The 19,748-nt window shown below is 38.8% G+C and overlaps 1 protein-coding gene and 1 long non-coding RNA gene across 2 annotated transcripts in view; one reads left to right on the forward strand and one right to left on the reverse strand.

Moving 5' to 3' along the window:
- Positions 1-11,847, forward strand: part of PIWIL4 (piwi like RNA-mediated gene silencing 4) — a 48,436-nt gene extending 36,589 nt beyond the window's left edge. The window contains exons 14-20 of the mRNA XM_008020577.3: positions 637-837; positions 1,779-1,882; positions 6,933-7,003; positions 8,400-8,553; positions 10,214-10,339; positions 10,451-10,598; positions 11,307-11,847. Of these exons, the coding sequence (XP_008018768.2) occupies positions 637-837; positions 1,779-1,882; positions 6,933-7,003; positions 8,400-8,553; positions 10,214-10,339; positions 10,451-10,598; positions 11,307-11,423 (921 nt within the window). The 3' untranslated portion in view covers positions 11,424-11,847. The remainder of the gene's footprint in view (positions 1-636; positions 838-1,778; positions 1,883-6,932; positions 7,004-8,399; positions 8,554-10,213; positions 10,340-10,450; positions 10,599-11,306) is intronic.
- LOC140712728 (uncharacterized) overlaps positions 1-19,748 on the reverse strand; it is a 164,796-nt gene that overhangs the window by 34,749 nt on the left and 110,299 nt on the right. The gene's annotated exons all lie outside the window — the stretch shown is intronic.

Genomic DNA, 19,748 nt, shown 5'->3' on the forward strand with positions numbered 1-19,748 from the left:
AGGTTGCAGTGAGCCAAGATCGCGCCACTGCACTCCAGCCTGGGTGACAGTGTGAGACTCTGTCTCAAAAAAAAAAAAAAAAGCCAGGGGACTTGAAACTTCTCTATCCTTATTTTCCCTCCCCCTATATCCATACTGTCAACTTCCAGTTTTTTTTTTTTTTTAAAGTGTATTTTTGGTTATTTTCTACCTAATGGGAAAAGCACCATAGTTTAAGCTAATTCTCGATTTTGCCTATCTTTTTGGATGGGGTCAGGGAGGAACCAATGGGAATGAGAACTCGAAAGCCACAGGAAAGGACCACTGCAAAGTTGGGGGGTGAGGGAATGGAGATAGCTGGAGAAGGAGCTCTGTGAGAAGGGAATTTGAGGGAATTGACAGAATCAAATCAGGAGAGAAACGAGGAGATGGGTACGAGTGGGATGGGGCTTTGCAGAGAGAAGGCATTTCAAATGGCATTAATTCACCAGTGGTTTAATGGCCATTTAAGAGAACTGTAGGCATGTTAGTATTGCTTCTTGGGAACTTAGGGGCAAAAGATGTTTGGAGAATAATTCATGAATTCATTTCTTTAAAAAGCGACTTCTTAGCAGAAGTAAATCAATTTCCAAAATCTTGTGCTGTTTTTGCTTTTAGGTAATGTGCATTCTGCCTTCTAATCAGAAGACCTATTATGATTCCATTAAAAAATATTTGAGCTCAGACTGCCCAGTCCCAAGCCAATGTGTGCTTGCTCGGACTTTGAATAAACAGGGCATGATGATGAGTATCGCCACCAAGATTGCCATGCAGATGACTTGCAAGCTCGGAGGCGAACTGTGGGCTGTGGAAATACCTGTAAGGACCCTGTCACATTTTTTCTATTAGTAATTACTAAATTAATTTTAAAGATTAAAGTAGGAGATGTTATCACATGATCCCAGAATTATTTGGTTCGCTTGTTTCTTGAGCCTCTGCCCTGGGTTCTGGCATTCCACAAGCCATTTTGAATCTCCAAAAGAGGCTCCATGCTTCTCAGGGAGCTTCAGTTAAGCTGCTAACTCAGCATAGGGACCTGAATTGAATCCTCTTGGCTGCTATTTTAAAATCTGTGTTCCATTGGCTCCACATTTACCTGCTTTCAGCAGGGTGCTAACTCTGAGAATAGCCTTGTACCCTGAATGGGGCCTCCCCAGAGCTTGGGGAGCTGGCATATCCTATGATCTGAACTTCCAAACTGTGGAAGGTACTAAGAAAATCCTCTTTTCCCTGAACTGTAGCCACCACAGGAGTAAGTGAGGAGAATGAGAAGCGGGGGAGTGTTGCCCATTTCCTTACATGTCCATAACCAGGATGAACACAGTTACCCTCAGCCTCCCTCTCTCCCACTCCCCGCAAAGGTGCATAGCCAAGTGAGGATTCCTTAGAGATCTGAAGAATGAAGAATGGGATTCCTCTTCAGATTCCTCCAGACCAGAGGCAAGCGATAAATGCACTGACCACAGTCCCAGAATCTCTTTAGCCACTGGTGCCCCTTCCCCACCCCCACAAAGGATGATGGCTATCTTGGACGATAGTGTGTCTCTTAAGATAAGTGTGTACCATATTCTTCCTGCCATCTTTAAGTCTCTCTCATTTCTGGTTTAATAATCTGGCTCACGGATCTCAATCTCCCTTACACATAGCTTAACTTTAAGAATTGAGGAACTGGAGTCTGTTTTAAAAAAATTTCCTATTAAACCATTGGTAGGGGAGATGACACCTCATCCTATTAAATCATGACAAATTTAATTTTATAGTTGAAGTCCCTGATGGTGGTCGGTATTGATGTCTGTAAAGATGCACTCAGCAAGGACGTGATGGTGGTTGGATGCGTGGCCAGTGTTAACCCCGGAATCACCAGGTACTGCTAAAACTACCTGAACACACTCTTCATTTAGTTAGACTGTGAATTGTGGTTTCACTAAAGAATGTAACAGCAAGGAATATTTTGTATTATTCACTCATTTTAAATACCAACACTTATGTTCATAAATTACACTTACATATAAAAATGTGATTGATAATATTGGGGTACTAGGTAGCCTCATTAAAAAACATTTTATATATTCGTTAGGGTGAGCTATTGCTCATCTTCCCCAAATGACAGATGTGTACAAATTCTTGTGCATTTATTTATTTTCTGAGTGTCTGCACCATACTGGGAACTGTACTAGGTACTTTACATATGTCATGTCGAGCAGTTGAGCTTTGAAATCAAATTGCCTGGATTTGTACCCTGGTCAGCCACTTACTTATTCTGTGACTGAGGTCTAGTTATTTAACTTTGCTGTGCCTCACTATGGTAATCTGTGAAATAGAAATAATAATGATGCCTATTTCAGAAGGCATTTATGGGAATTATCTAGGATAAGGTGCATTGAACATCTCCACCCATGGTGAATACTCAATACATACTTCTTGTTATGATTATTAATATTCACAGACATTTGATGTGACTGTTGTTCACACAGCTTTTAAAAACAGGCAAAATCAGGGATAATGCTTTAAACATTGGCTAACAGTACTCATTAAATTATGGTTCTTAGAATTGTTTCAACCTTTGTAATTGAACAATGTGTTTTGAGGCTATAGTCCCCCTTGCAAAATGTTTTCTTCCTGGCTTAAGCTATTTTATTTACTCCATTAAATTCATGGTCAGGTATGTATTTTGGATTGTGGGAAACAGAAAAAGGAACACCATAATACCACCATACTTGCATGCCTACAACCTCATTCCAGGTTGTATGAGATGCTTCTTATATATGCCACATCATTAATCAAGTTGATAAAGGACTTTCATTTTTTTCTTTGTATATCTAAAATTTATTTTGATACAGGGAGTGAGGTAGGAATCCACTTTAGTTTTTTTCCTCAAATGGTCACAATTTATCAGAAAATTTATTATAATTTTTATCAGCTTTTTTGATAACTGATGCATAAATTGTATATATTTTGAATGTACAGTGTGATGTTTTGATATATGTATACATTGTGAAATAATTACCACAGTCAAGGTAATAAACATATCCATTACCTCACATAGTTACCATTTGTGTGTGTGTGTGTGTGGTGAGACTACTTAAGATCTACTATCTTAGCAAATTTCAACTATACAATAGTACATGATAATTAACTATACTCAACATGCTGTACATTAAGTGTCCAAAACATATTCACCTTATAACTGAAAGTTTGTACCCTTTGAACAACATCAAATATTCCCACCCTCTGCCCCGATAACTATCTTCTACTCTCTATTTCTATGAGTTTGACATTTTTAGATTCCATATATAAGTGATCATACAGAATTTTTCTTTTTGTGTCTGGCTTATTTTACTTAATATAATGTCCTCTAGGTTCATTCATGTTGTTGCAAATGGCAGGATTTTCTTCTTCTTTAAGGTTGAATAATATTCTGTTGTGTGTGCATATGCATGTGTGTATGTGTATGTGTATCTCACAATTTTTTTATCCAATCATCCATCAGTGGTCACAGACTGATTCTGTATCTTGGCTATTGAACATGGAAATGTAGATATCTGACATACTGATTTATTTTCCTTTGGATATATAGCCAGAGTGGGATTTCTACTTGAAATTTTTTGAGGAACTTCTTTACTGGTTTCCATAATGGCTATGCTAATTTACATTCCTACCAACAATGTATAAAGGTTACCATTTTTCCACATTCTCTCTAATATCTGTCTTCTGACTTTTCGGTCATAGCCATCCTAAAGGTGTGAGGTGATATCTCATTGTGGTTTTGATTTGCATTTCCTTGATGATTAGTGATGTTGAGCACCTTTGCACGTATCTGTTAGCCATTTATATATCATCTTTGGAAAAATGTCTATTTAATTGGATTATTTTTTCTATTGAATTGTATGGGTTCTTCATATATTTTGGATATTATCCCCTTATCAGATATATGATTTGCAGATATTTTCTCCCGTTATGTAAGTTGCTTTTCATTTTGTTAATTGTTTCCTTTGCTATGCAGAAACTTTTATTATTTTGTCATATTTTTGGTGTCATATTTAGAAAATCATTGCCAGGATCAATGTCATGGAGCTTTAGGTTTTCTTCTAGAAGTTTTGCAGTGTCAGATCTTTTGTTTAAGTATTTAACCCATTTAGAGTTAATATTTATGTATGGTATAAGGGTCCAATTTCATTTTTTTTACATGTGGATATCTAGTTATTTCAACACCATTTATTGAAGAGACTTTCTTTATCCCATTGTGTATTCTTGGTGTTTTTGTCAAAGATTAGTTGACTGTATATGTGTGGATTTATTTCTGGGCTTTTAATCCTGTTCCATTTGCCTATGTGTCTGTTTTTATGGCAGTACCAGGCTGTTTTGATTATTATGACTTTGTAATATAATTTGAAATCAGGAAGTGTGTTGCATCTAGCTATTGATTTGCATATGTTGAACCATCCATTCTTACATCTCCCAGGTATAAATCCCATTTTCTCATGATTTGTGAACCTTTTAATATACTGTTGAATTTGGTTTTCAGTATTTTGTTGAGGATTTTTACATTTATGTTCATCAGGGCTTTCCTTTTTCTTCCTGTAGGCATTTATTGCCATAAACTTCCATCTTAAACTACTTTTGCTGCATCCCATAAGTTTTAGTATGTTGTGTTTCTGTATTTGGATTTTGCAAGTTTCCTCCTATTATTGATTCTAGTGTCATACTACGATGGTCAGACAATAGTAAGCTTGATTGACATAGTTTGTCCTCTCCAAAAAATGTGATCCCCAGTGTTGAAGGTAGGGCCTGGTGGGAGGTGTTTTGGTCGTGGGGGTAGATTGCCCTCCTCATGGTAATGAGTGAGTTCTTGTTCTATTAGTTCATGCAACAGCTGATGGTTTAAAAGAGCCTGGCATGTCTCTTGATCTCTCTCTTTTGCTCCCTCTTTCACCATGTGACACTCTGGCTCCCCTTTGCCTTTCATGATGATTATAACCTTCCTTAGGCCCTTGCCAGAAGCAGATGCTGGCACTATGCTTTATGTACAGCTTGTAGGACCATGCACCAAATAAACCTCTTTTTTAATATAAATTGCCCAGTCTCAAGTGTTTCTTTATAGCAATACAAAACTAACAGATTAATACAATTTCCGTTTTCTTAAAGTTAATACTGGCTATGATTTGTCTTGGAGAATATTCTATGTGTGCTTGAGCAGAATATGTATTCTGCTGCTGTTGGTTGAAACATTTTATATGTCCGTTTCCATTAGATTCATTTGGTTTAAAGTACAATTTCAAGTCCAATGTTACCTTATTAATTTTCTGCCAGGATGACCTATCTATTTTTAAAAGTGGAGTATTGAAGCTTCCTACTATTACTGTATTGCTGTTTCTCTCTTCAGATGTTAATATTTGATTTATATATTTAGATGCTCAACTATTAGGTGCATACATACTTAAAATTGATGTATTCTCATAATGAATTGATTCCTTTATCATTATCCAATGACTGATTTTTGTGAGGTTTTTTTTTTTTTTTTGACAAAAGTCTATTTTGCCTAAGTTTAGCTACCCCTGCTTTCTACTGGTTTCCATTTGCATGGAATATTTTTTCCATTCTTTTACTTTCAATCTGTGTGTGTCCTTACAGCTGAAGTGAATCTCTTCGTAAGTGGCATTTAGTTAGGTCTTCTTTTTTATCCATTTAGCCACACTGTGTCATTTGATTGGAGAATTTAATCCATTTACACTTAAAATATTGATAAGTAATGACTCACGATCGTGATTTTGTTCATTGTTTTCTGGATTTTTTTGTAGATTATTTGTTTCTTTATTCCTCTCTCACTGTCTCCCTTTGTGACTTGATGATTTTCTGCAATAGTATGCTTTATTCCTTTCTCTTTTCTTTTTGTTTTGAATATCTGCTGTGGGTTTTTGCTTCATAATTACCATGAGGCTTACATAAAACATCTTACAGTTTTATGCGACCACACATAGCTGTTTTACTGTTGTTGCATATATTTAGAGAGGTATAATAATGCTGGAACATACCTAACATGAAGTCATGATCTTCATTTCCAAGTGCTTTAACTAATGGTGGTAGTAAGAGAACTTGTTTCTGAAATCTACACAAGTAGGCCGAGATGGGTGGATCACGAGGTCAGGAGATCGAGACCATGCTGGCTAACACGGTGAAACCCCGTCTCTACTAAAAAAAATACAAAAAATTAGCCGGGCGAGGTGGCGGGTGCCTGTAGTCCCAGCTACTTGGGAGGCTGAGGCAGGAGAATGGCGTGAACCCAGGAGGCGGAGCTTGCAGTGAGCAGAGATCCGGCCACTGCACTCCAGCCTGGGCGACAGAGTGAGACTCCGTCTCAAAAAAAAAAAAAAGAATTCTAATCCAAAAGGATTACCTATAGAAATGAAAGTTTATGCTTCAGAAATCTTTGAATATTTTGACAGTAGAAGCTTTATTGCTAAATTAGTACATTGTAATAATAATAGTGGCCTCTATTTGTTACTCTTTACTATATGCAAAGTACTGTGCTAAGTATTTTACATATATTATCTGATTTAATTTTTACCACAACCCTATGAGGTAGTAACTAATGTACTTATCTTGTAAATCTCCTTGGTACGTATGAGGAAACTGAGACTTAGGTTCACATAGCAAAGTTACACAGCTGGTGAATATATTGACTAGGATTTGAAGCTAGATATGGCTGATGCCAACACTATGCTTTAGCTTATCTTCTCAATAAATTCTTTTTTGGGAAAGAGACTTTTTGATATAATTGTGAACACATAACACATGCAAAATTGTGAACACTGATTTTTACTCATAATGTCTACTTCTTAGTTTAATATTAATGAATTTTTATGGTAGAAAATTTGAAGTTGAAATTTACTTTTTTTTTTTTTTTTTAACTCTAGGTGGTTTTCCCGCTGTATCCTTCAGAGAACAATGACTGATGTTGCAGATTGCTTGAAAGTTTTCATGACTGGTACTAAAAATACAGCAATGTGGGTGGGCTCCAAGGACTGTTCCTTCAGACCTCAAATCCACATGCTTATAGAAGACCACATAGGTCAAAGCAAACTCTCCACACTTGTCTGTGTCAACTGTCACCCAGTTGAAGATCTCTGAAGCTGCATGCTGATTTAGGCCAACAATCAGACTCTGTAGCATTTACATTTACATTTGTCTATGTGTGATAACATGAAGCCAGGAGGAAGGAAAATTTGTGGCTGCTGGTTTCCCTGACAAGCAGTTTGAAGGTCAAAAGAAACCAACCCTGGAGGAACTCGAGTTATGACAGAACAATGTTAAGTCTAGACCTAGGAGGGAAGCCTGTAGGGCTAGGATTGGGGTGCTAACAGATAAAGTGGCTAAGCAGGAGAAGAAGGGAAAGATAGCAGATGAGGAAAGGTGCCCTATCCATAGCAGGATGCAATGCGAAGACAAATCTAGGGTTTCTGTTTCTTTACCAGTCCTGGCCTATGTCTGGCTTTGCTATTTCCTGGCAGTGTGACTTGTGCAAACCCTTCCCTCTCCTGCATTTTCCCATCTGTAAATTTGGGGGTATTGTAAATATTTTTTCTTAAAAAGTGAATTTGCTTATGCATGTTGGTAATGGACTTACATATATGGTTATCTTCTATCAAACTAAAATGAATTTCCTAAACAATAAACTCTTAAAATAACTATGCGATATATATATATGAAAAAAATTATTGCATTCTATTATATTCCCCTCACATCAAAACCTGGTAATATTTTTTAGCAGGTAATTTCTTTTAGCAGTTATTAAAGGTTTCTGTTGGGTAGCAATTACTCTGTGGTCTCTGTTCTTTAGGAAATTCATAGTTACAGTGAGCAGAAATGTTTTCAGAGTTCATTTCCTCAGTGAGAATTGGAATCAATTGGGTGAGTCAGTGTGAAGATACGTTTTCAGAGGAACAGCAAAACCATTTCCTTAGATTTTCATATTTATTCTCATTAGGAAAGAAAATGACATAAAATTATCTAGTTTATATCTAATGAGAGGATTTAAAGACTTGAAGACACTAATGTTAATTTGATTTTAGGCATTTGTTTATTGCATTAATTAAATTTTAATTTATTGCTTAAATATTAAAATTTTATTGAAGAGATAGGCCAAGTTTAAGAATATATCATGCCATAGAAACCATTATGATTCCTTGAATAGCAGAGACAGAGGAATGCTCCCTAAAGTTATCCATTGTTATATTATTGCAACTATAACCCAAATTATGTATTGCCCTATTTTACAGTGGTCTGAAATAGCAAACCCATTTAAACACTGCAGTCTATGGGAATGTTATTTTTTGTTGGCATTAGAAACGTAATTCTTTTCTTACTGACACCAAATTCTGCAGGAGCACTCAACAAATGGTACAAGTACAATCATGATTTGCCAGCACGGATAATTGTGTACCGTACTGGTGTAGGGGATGGTCAGCTAAAAACACTTGTTGAATACGAAGTCCCTCAGCTGCTGAGCAGTGTGGCAGAATCCAGCTCAAATACCAGGTATTCACTTACTGTTCTTTCCTCCATACTCCCAATTATAGCATATTCAGCTGTAGCTATTACACACAAGATATTCAAGCATAAGTTTTGTTTTTTATGCAATTAAGTTTTGCTGTGTTTCTGTATTATGCCAGTAGAGCTCTATCATTTCCTTCAGATTGGAGGGTAGTTGGGATGATCTAACATCAATAGCTTGGGTGATGTAAGCTTTGGGGGCCCTGGGAGGGGGAACCTAGACAAAGAAAGGTATCCTCAGAGCAGCTGACACAGATTCAGCATGAAGCCTGCAGGCCTGCTGGCAGTGAAAATGCTTCATACATATTAATATCACATGGAAGAAAACAAGCTGTGCTTTCAAATTCAAGGCCCTAATACACACAGAACCAAAGCCTCTGAATTGCAGGCACTGATGTGCACTTAAGGTCTGTGAAAGGTTCTCAGAGGAGTTTGAGTGCCATGAAGGCTGAGCTGCAGATGGAAATCAGACCATCCTGAACACCAGGCATCTTGCTCCACTGTTACATTTCTAGATTCTGTGTTTCAGTACAAAATTTTCTGCAGTGATTATGTGAAATGGCAAGTGCAAGAAAATGTTGGAAATGGAAAATAGGAGAGGACAATAATCTTAAGTCAGCTTCTTAAAATATTTGAAAAGCATCTTATTCCAAGCAGGACACATAGTTCTATCTGTAGGGTTACATCATCATCATCACCATCAACCAACCAGTCACAGCCACAAGTCACAAAGGTGCTCAGTCAGGTATTGTTAGAGTGGAGGGGAAGCCTGAAAGCTTCGGGGCAGTATCACCAGTAGCTTTATCCCAACTGTTAGGGTCAAAATACCTCGCTGTCCACTGATCTCAGGTGCATGTGTTTATTAAGAATCACAGGTATGCAACTGAGGGGTGCAGGAGTAAATTTAGCAGCTGACAGTGCTAAGGAGTTACTTTTCTTGCACTATAACATCAACTTTTGATAGTTTCAATATTGAAAACATTTGTAATAAATTTTTAAAATAATTATAATGCTTAAAATGAAACTCCACAGTGATCCTTACATCCCAGAGGATGTAAGGATGCCTTTTGTAATGGCAAATATTAGGATTTCACCTTGGCTTTAGCAAATACATTAACACTTCACCATTCAGCATTTGGCCAGAACATATATTTGGTCCATCCATCCATTCACCCAGGCATGAGTTTTGTGTAATACAGAAGGGGTGACTAGAGGAATAGGAAGAACTTGTAGTTCTTCCTTTGCCACTTGGAAATAAAACTGAGAGGAAGAGTGAAGAGGAAAATAGGTTGAGTCACTAATGACACACACACAAACACACATCTTGTCTCCATGGATAATTCTGGAAAATCTTTAGCAAAAGTGCCAGTTGAAGTTCAGCATTTCTTCCTGTCCCCTTTGAGTGGTATAAACTAGGCAAATGACTTGGGATAGCATCCTTTTGCGACAAATATGGACAATCCCTAGTTTAAAAAATTGTATGTATCTCTAGGGAAGGAGGGATTATGGGTAATTTTTATTTTCTTTGTTTTGCAGTGTTTTTCAAATGGAATTTTTATTTATTTCATTTTTTAAATTACACAAAAATAGAAAGCTGTATAGATTGGATTGAGTTCTTTTTATATTTTGCCTCTGTAATTTTCAGCTCAAGACTGTCAGTGATTGTGGTCAGGAAGAAGTGCATGCCACGATTCTTTACCGAAATGAACCGCACTGTACAGAATCCCCCACTTGGCACTGTCGTGGATTCAGAAGCAACACGTAACGAATGGCAAGTGCCACTGGAAAATCAAGTTTTAACAAAACATTCATTATGTCCAGTTTATGTTTGACCTTATTCTGTTTGCCTTCTTTCCCACATTCACTTCATTTTCCCCCTCAGGTATGACTTTTACCTGATCAGCCAGGTGGCCTGTCGGGGAACTGTTAGTCCTACCTACTATAATGTCATCTATGATGATAATGGCTTGAAGCCCGACCATATGCAGAGACTTACATTCAAATTGTGCCACCTGTACTACAACTGGCCGGTGAGTGAAAGCTGTTTACTTAATGTAAATATGATACTCAATAGTCCCACCTAGGAATTGTCATACACTTCATCTTTGTATCCCTAGGTATAGCACAATATCTGATATTTCCCAAAGAATGAATGAATGAATGAATCACTTCCTGAGTTCACAGTGGGAGGAAACCAGTCTATCATAGAAACAAAACAATAACTATTGTAATACATTAATAGTTATAGTTTCTAGAGGACTTTGTTATATACATTATCTTATGCAAACCTGGGAGGAAATCAGGGTATTGTTATTCACATGTTACAGATGAAGAAGTTGAAGCCAACTCAGATGTGCCTGGTGAGGAAGTGTTAACAGGCATGGGTCTGCCCTTTGTTCCTGTGCATTAGGCCAAGAGCTGTTCCCAAAGGCCAAGGCAAGGGTTTGCACGGAACTCCTCCAAGGAGTTCCAAACCTGAGATCATAGGACAAAGACTAGTCTGAAGTGTAATGGCTCCCTACTCCCAGCACCATGAAGCCAGCGTGACTTTTCACTCCATCCTTCCCAGTGAGCTTAAGTTCCCAGTAAGTTAGGTTACCTTTTATTGGTTGAGGTTAGCTATTGTTTACCCAGAGACCCATTCTATTATTTGTGTAACCAGTAGACAAAATCAGAAAAAAATCACCTTGAAGAACAAGGTAATCTCTTAATTATTATCAATACTTTTTTCTCCTCAGGGCATAGTCAGTGTTCCAGCACCATGTCAGTATGCTCACAAGCTGACCTTTCTGGTGGCACAAAGCATTCATAAAGAACCCAGTCTGGAATTAGCCAATCATCTGTTCTACCTGTGATGGCATGAACCACTGGCATCAGTAGATGAAGAAGCCAAGAAGAAATTAGTATACTTTGTGCAAATCTGCCATAAGCTCAAGGCTGTGACTGGGGAAAAAGATTGAGCTTAGTTTTCATGTCTGGGAAAAGAAGCAAAACAACTTAATCTGAAACGGTTTTTTAAAAATGTGTGTTATTTTGTTTTAAAGAGTTATATGCTTGGGGTAAATTTTCATTGTCATATGTGGAATTTAAATATACCATCATCTATAAAGAATTCCACAGAGTTAAATATCTTGAACACTTAAATAAGTGTTTGCATGATATTTTAATGATAGATAAACAGAGTCTAATTCCCACCCCAGATTTTCCTGAGGTTTTGTTAATGTTGTAGAGCATTTTGTAGAGTGGTTTAAATAGTAGAAAATAAAGTTCAGAACATCATGTGTTTATTGTTATTTGAATTTTACATTGATATTACATGTGAACCTCAAATTTAAGTATTTTCAGCAAAACCTCTTACCCACTAGAGCACATCACCATTAATCTTTGGGTTCTGTTTCAGAAACTGAGCTGATCACTTGCTCTCTGGATGGGACTTTATTTCACTTAATAGCGGCTTCTCCCAGTGATGACCTTGCTTCTTATTTACTGATAAAACAGAAGCTATCAGAAGATAACTTTTGCAAGCCTCTCATTATCTCTGCCTTTACCTAACGGCATCTGTACTCACAGACTCTGCCTGCCCTTCCCTTTATTATGAGTGCAGCATGTCTGTGTTCCTATAAGGCTCTCCACCTCTGTACTAAATCTCATTCCCTCTGACCTATGAAGGATGCTACTCTAGCAGTTCTCCCTTCTCCTTTCTGCATCTTCAGTTTTCCCTCTCACTACTGGATCATTCTCATTGGCATTACAAATATGCTGTTATTTCTTTCATCTTAAAAGAACATTTTATCTAGCTTCCACCCCATTGCTTTGCACTTCTTTACAGGAAAAACATCGCAAAAGAAGAGTCTGAGCTCGATGTATCCAATTCTGTACTCCAATCAGAATTTCACCACAACCACTACAGCAGAATTGCCTTAGTCAACACCGCCAATAACCTCCACTTTGCTAAATCCAATAGTCACCTCTTGGTCCTTGTCTTGCTTGACCCCGGCAATCATTTCCTCCCTCTGAGACACTCTTAATTTGGCCTGTAGAATAACACTGTCCTGGTTTCTCTCCTACTGCACTGATCACTCATGCTGTCTCCTTTGGTGGCTTTTCCTCATCTTCTCACCCTTTTCATGTTGGAATGCTCCCAGCAATAAGAATACAGCTACATGCCAAAGGTATTTTGATGAGGGATAGATCAGAGTTCAAATTCTGCTTACCACGGGAAGGTCTGTGGAAGTCTGTAACAAAGGGTGGCGGGAGAGTGGCAAGTGCTCTCTGGGGACAAGGAAAGCAGGCCACAGGAGGGATGTCAGTATGCAGGTTACATCACATTGCACTGAAAGTATTCTTTTCCTATTTGAGAGTTTCGTCCAGACATGGTAGAAATGCACCCAACAATGGTCTATTCCAGTAACAGGATAACCATTTTGTGAGGCATGAGGGTGGAGGGGACTTAATAAGTTCCAGGGCCAGTGCCATGTCCTGCATATATACATTTAATCTCCACAAGAACTGTATAAATTAGGTTATAATTACCATTTCAGATGGTAAAGCTGGGGATTAAAGATACCACATGACTCACTGAAGTTTTTGAGATTATTAAATTGAAGGAGCTAGACTTTGTCCTCAGGTTTGTTTGCAAAACCTGTGAGATGAACCAAAAGAGTCTATGCCCTTGCTAAAAGATTAAGATTTTAAAAATTTCTCCCAGAGCTCTAATGTGAGGGAGTGCCTTATGTGATTTAAAGATGGCATTATATAGCAAGTCTTTGGAGACAAGGCACTGAACCAATTCAGGGTGGTGGCTTTTGTTTTTGTGTTTATCTTGTTGTTTTCTTCCTTCGAAGTAGAATGGCGATATAAATCCCTACTACCTAACCAGCCAGCTTGTATAAATCCACGTGAAGCATTTTGATTAGGCAATACAAACTTCTGCAGAGCGCGCACCCACCCTTTTAAGTACTGCCCCAGGAAATGACTTCTTACCCTTTTAACCCACCAGAGGGCACACAAGGACTGCCGTGTGAATAGAGTCCTTCACCATGGCAGTGTCATTGGCTTCAACAAACAATTTCAGGTAAACTCCTAGAGGGCAACATGGGACTAAGAAATCTTCCTGTGAGCTCTGGTTCCAGCACGTTTGGTTGTCAGATGTGATAACTTCATTTTCTGGTACTCAATTACCCAATCTGTAATATGAGAAGGGCTTGGACAAGACCAGTGGTGCCTAATCTTGGGAAGATTAGAAGTTCCCATGTTAAAAATGCTTTAGAACAAAAAAATAGAGATGGCTGGGTCTCCCTCTCAAAATAGTGATTTAATTGGTCTGGGATGGGGCCTGATCATCCAAATATTTTAAAAGTTCTCCAAATGGTTCTAATGTTCAGCCAGGGCTGAGGAATACTGGTTTAGATAATATATGAGATCTATTTCAGCTTCACGTTATGTGATTGCCACCTCTCACATGCATTAATTAGTTTGCCTTAGGCTACCAAGGACAAAGAGGAAAGGGAGCCTGTGCCAGGCTTTAGAACAGCACTGGATTCGAATCCTAGAACCACCACTTATAGTTGTGTGACCTTGGGCAAGTTACTTAACCTCTCTGAGTCTCTTGTATCTACTTGTAAAAATGTCTAACAATGTGTGCAGTGTAGAGTTATTGTAAGGATTAGAAATGTCAAATCTAAAGTATCTGGCCTTAATAAAGAGTATCATATTATTAGACGTGAGGAGAAGAAATGAATCAAAAGGCACAATTTAGTTAACAAATAGTCCTATGTGCCTATTATGTGCCAGGCACTGTACTAGATTCTGAATTCTATAATTCTACTTAAGGGAAAGCTTAATATTGTCTCTAGAAATAAACAATCTACCACCTGCTATTTTATAGAAAATATTTTGTAGTTTTTCTTTTATTTTGAGGGCAGAGGGAGAGACTCTGGAAGGAAGTATACTTTAAATATATTTCTGTGGCCACCGTGGAGTGGCTCATCAGATTATCCTTTAAAAGAACCTTCTGCAAGGAGCATAGTTGGCTGACAGCCTCTAAATGCTACAGCTTCAGGATCCACCACAGTGGTGATATTGAGACCATGCCCTCCCCAGGCTGCTTCTAGCCCATTACTGAGCACAGGAGAGGTAACAGATCTGGGTTGTTTCTGCCCAACATGGGACTCCACTATTAAACAGTTTCAGGTAGGTAATATACTGTGTTTAGCTCTGTGTCCCCACCCAAAGCTTATGTTGAATTGTAATCCCCACGTGTTAGAGGAGTGGCCTGGTGAGAGGTGATTAAACTATGAGGGTGGAATGCCCCCTTGCTGTTTTCATGATAGTGAGTGAGTTCTTATGATATCTGGTTGTTTGAAAATATGTAGCAATTCCCCCTTCTCTCTCTCTGTCTCCTGCTGCCATGTGAAGATGTGCTTGCCCCCTTTTTGGCCTTCTGCTATGATTGTAAGTTTTTTGAGGCCTCCCCAGCCATGCCTCCTGCACAGCCTGTGGAACTGTGAGTCAATTAAATCTCTTTTATTTTTCTTGATAAATTACCCAGTCTCAGGTAGTTCTTTATAGCAGTGTAAGAATGGACTAATACAGTAGGGGAATCCACTTTGTCTTGACCAAGGTTTTCTAAGAACTGCACTAAAGTTCTGAGCTTTTTCTACTGATCCTCTTTCCTTCCCACTCTCCTTTCATGTATTTCAGATTAGCACTGAGGTCTTAAGGCCCTCCCTAGTCACTCCTACTTCCTCTCACCACAGGTGTTTCTCCCAGTAAATCTTCTAAATGCTTCCTATCCATGAGCATGGAATGTTCTTCCATTTGTTTGTCCTCTTTTTATTTCATTGAGCAGTGGTTTGTAGTTCTCCTTGAAGAGGCCCTTCACATCCCTTGTAAGTTGGATTCCTAGGTATTTTATTCTCTTTGAAGCAACTGTGAATGGGAGTTCACTCATGATTTGGTTCTCTGTTTATCTGTTATTGCTGTATAGGAATGCTTGTGATTTTTGCACATTGATTTTTTATCCTGAGACTTTGCTGAAGTTGCTTATCAGCTTAAGGAGATTTTGGGCTGAGACGATGGGGTTTTCTAAATATACAATCATGTCATCTGCAAACAGGGACAATTTGACTTCCTCTTTTCCTAATTGAATACACTTTATTTCTTTCTCCTGCCTGATTGCCTGGCCAGAACTTCCAATACTATGTTGAATATGAGTGGTGACAGAGGGTATCCCTGTCTTGTGCCAGTTTTCAAAGGGAATGCTTCCAGTTTTTGCCCATTCAGTATGATATTGGCTGTGGGTTTGCCATAAATAGCTCTTATTATTTTGAGATATATCCCGTCAATACCTAGTTTATTGAGAGTTTTTAGCATGAAGGGCTGTTGAATTTTGTCAAAGGCCTTTTCTGCATCTATTGAGATAATCATGTGGTTTTTATCTTTGGTTCTGTTTGTATGATGGATTACGTTTATTGATTTGCATATGTTGAACCAGACTTGCATCCCAGGAATGAAGCCGACTTGATTGTGGTGGATACGCTTTTTGATGTGCTACTGGATTCGGTTTGCCAGTATTTTATTGATGATTTTTGCATCAATGTTCATCAGAGATATTGGTCTAAAATTCTCTTTTTTGTTGTGTCTCTGCCAGGCTTTGGTATCAGGATGATGCTTGCCTCATAAAACGAGTTAGGGAGGATTCCCTCTTTTTCTATTGATTGAAATAGTTTCAGAAGGAACGGTACAAGCTCCTCTTTGTACCTCTGGTAGAATTCAGCTGTGAATCTATCTGGTCCTGGACTGTTTTTGGTTGATAGACTATTAATTATTGCCTCAATTGCAGAGCCTGTTATTGGTCTATTCAGGGATTCAACTTCTTCCTGGTTTAGTTTTGGGAGGGTGTATGTGTCCAGGAATTTATCCATTTCTTCTAGATTTTCTAGTTTATTTGCGTAGTGGTGTTTATAGTATTCTCTGATGGTGGTTTGTATGTCTGTGGGATTGGTGGTGATATCACCTTTATCATTCTTTATTATGTCTATTTGATTCTTCTCTCTTTTCTTCTTTATTAATCTTGCTAGGGGTCTATCAATTTTGTTGATCTTTCCAAAAAACCAGCTCCTGGATTCATTGAGTTTTTGAAGGGTTTTTTGTGTCTCTATCTCCTTCAGTTCTGATCTGATTTTAGTTATTTCTTGCCTTCTGCTGACTTTTGAATGTGTTTGCTCTTGCTTCTCTAGTTCTTTTAATTGTGATGTTAGGTTGTCGATTTTAGATCTTTCCTGCCTTCTCTTGTGGGCATTTAGTGCTATAAATTTCCCTCTACAGACTGTTTTAAATATGTCCCAGAGATTCTGATATGTTGTGTTTTTGTTCTCATTGATTTTAAAGAATATCTTTATTTCTGCCTTCATTTTGTTATGTACCCAGTAGTCATTTAGGAGCGAGTTGCTCAGTTTTCATGTAGTTGAGAGGTTTTGAGTTTCTTAATCCTGAGTTCTAATTTGATTACACTGTGGTCTGAGAGACAGTTTGTTATAATTTCTGTTCTTTGCATTTGCTGAGGAGTGCTTCCAACTATGTGGTCAATTTTGCAATAAGTGTGATGTGGTGCTGAGAAGAATGTATATTCTGTTGATTTGGGGTGGAGAGTTCTGTAGATGTCTATTAGGTCCACTTTGTGTAGAGCTGAGTTCAAGTCCTGAATATCCTTGTTAACTTTCTGTCTCGTTGACAGAATGGGGTGTTAACATCTCCCATTATTATTGTGTGGGAGTCTAAGTCTCTTTGTAGGTCTCTAAGGACTTGCTTTATGAATCTGGGTGCTCCTGTATTGGGTGCAATATATTTAGGATAGTTAGCTCTTCTTGTTGAATTGATCCCTTTACCATTATGTAATGGCCTTCTTTTTCTCTTTTGATCTTTGTTGGTTTAAAGTCTGTTTTATCAGAGACTAGGATTGCAACCCGTGCTTTTTTTTTTCCATTTGCTTGGTAGATCTTCCTCCATCCCTTTATTTTGAGCCTATGTGTGTCTGCACATGAGATGGGTCTCCTGAATACAGCACACTGATGGGTCTTGACTCTTTATCCAATTTGCCAGTCTGTGTCTTTTAATTGGAGCATTTAACCCATTTACATTTGAGGTTAATATTGTTATGTGTGAATTTGATCCTGTCATTATGATGTTAGCTGATTATTTTGCTCCTTTGTTGATGCAGTTTCTTCCTAGCATCAATCGTCTTAACAATTTGGCATGTTTTTGCAGTGGCTGGTACTGGTTGTTCCTTTCCATGTTTAGTTCTTTCAAGAACTCCTTCAGGAGTTCTTGAAAGGCAGGCCTGGTGTTGACAAAATCTCTCAGCATTTGCTTGTCTGTAAAGGGTTTTATTTCTCCTTCACTTATGAATCTTAGCTTGGCTGGATATGAAATTCTGAGTTGAAAATTCTCTTCTTTTAGAATGTCGAATATTGGCCCCCACTCTCTTCTGGCTTGTAGAGTTTCTGCCAAGAGATCCACTGTTAGTCTGATGGGCTTCCCTTTGTGGGTAACTCGACCTTTCTCTCTGGCTGCCCTTAACATTTTTTCCTTCATTTCAACTTTGGTGAATCTGACAATTATGTGTCTTGGAGGTGCTCTTCTCCAGGACTATCTTTGTGGCATTCTCTGTATTTCCTGAATTTGAATGTTGGCCTGCCTTGCTAGGTTCAGGAAGTTCTCCTGGATAATATCCTGAAGAATGTTTTCCAACTTGGTTCCATTCTCCCCATCACTTTCAGGTACACCAGTCAGACATAGATTTGGTCTTTTCACATAGTCCCATATTTCTTGGAGGCTTTGCTTGTTTCTTTTTACTCCTGTTTCTCTAAGCTTCTCTTCTCGCTTCATTTCATTCATTTGATCTTCAATCACTGATACCCTTTCTTCCACTTGATTGAATTGGCTACTGAAGCTTGTGCTTGCATCACATAGCTCTCATGCCATGGTTTTCAGCTCCATCAAGTCATTTAAGGTCTATGCCGTTTATTCTAGTTAGCCATTAATCTAATCTTTTTTCAAGGTTTTTAGCTTCTTTGTGATGGGTTCAAACATCCTCCTTCAACTCAGAGAAGTTTGTTATTACTGATTGTCTGAAGCCTACTTCTGTCAACTCATCAAAGTCATTCTCCATCCAGGTTTGTTCCATTGCTGGCAAGGAGCTGTGTTCCTTTGGAGGAGAAAAGGCACTCTGATTTTTAGAATTTTCAGCTTTTCTGCTCTGGTTTCTCCCCATCTTTGTCATCTTATCTACCTTTGGTCTTTGATAATGGTGACATACAGATGGGGTTTTGGTGTGGATGTCTTTCTGTTTGTTACTTTTCCTTCTAATAGTCAGGACCCTCAGCTGCACATCTGTTGGAGTTCGCTGGAGGTCCACTCCAGACCCTGTTTGCCTGGGTATCACCAGCAGAGGCTATGGAACAGTGAATATTGCAGAACAGCAAATGTTGCTGCCTGATCCTTCCTCTGGAAGCTTCATCTCAGAGGGGCACCTGGGTGTATGAGGTGTCAGTCAGCCCCTACTAGGAGGTGTCTCCCAGTTAGGCTACTCAGGGGTCAGGTACCCACGTGAGGAGGCAGTCTGTCCGTTCTCAGATCTCAAATTCCATGCTGGGAGAACCACTACTCTCTTCAAAGCTGTCAGACAGGGACGTTTAAGTCTGCAGAAGTTTCTGCTGCCTTTTGTTCAGCTATGCTCTGTCCCCAGAGGTGGAGTCTACAGAGGCAGGCAGGCTTCTTTGAGCTGTGGTGGGCTCCACCCAGTTAGAGCTTCCCAGCCACTTTGTTTACCTAGTCAAGCCCCAGCAATGGTGGATGCCCCTTCCCCAGCCTCATTGTCACCTTGCAGTTTGATCTCAGACTGCTGTGCTAGCAGTGAGCAAGGCTCTTTTGGTGTGGGATATAATTATCCGAGCCAGGCGTGGGATATAATCTCCTGGTGTGCCATTTGCTAAGACCATTGGGAAAGTGCAGTGTTAGGGTGGGAGTGTCCCGATTTTCCAGGTAACGTCTGTCACGGTTTTCCTTGGCTAGGAAAGGGAATTCCCCAACCCCTTGCACTTCTCAGGTGAGGCAATGCCCCACCCTGCTTCAGCTCACACTCTGTGGGCTGCACCCACTATCCAACAAGTCCCAGTGAG

Source organism: Chlorocebus sabaeus, chromosome 1 (genome assembly GCF_047675955.1).
Source record: "Chlorocebus sabaeus isolate Y175 chromosome 1, mChlSab1.0.hap1, whole genome shotgun sequence".
Classification (NCBI taxonomy): domain Eukaryota; kingdom Metazoa; phylum Chordata; class Mammalia; order Primates; family Cercopithecidae; genus Chlorocebus; species Chlorocebus sabaeus.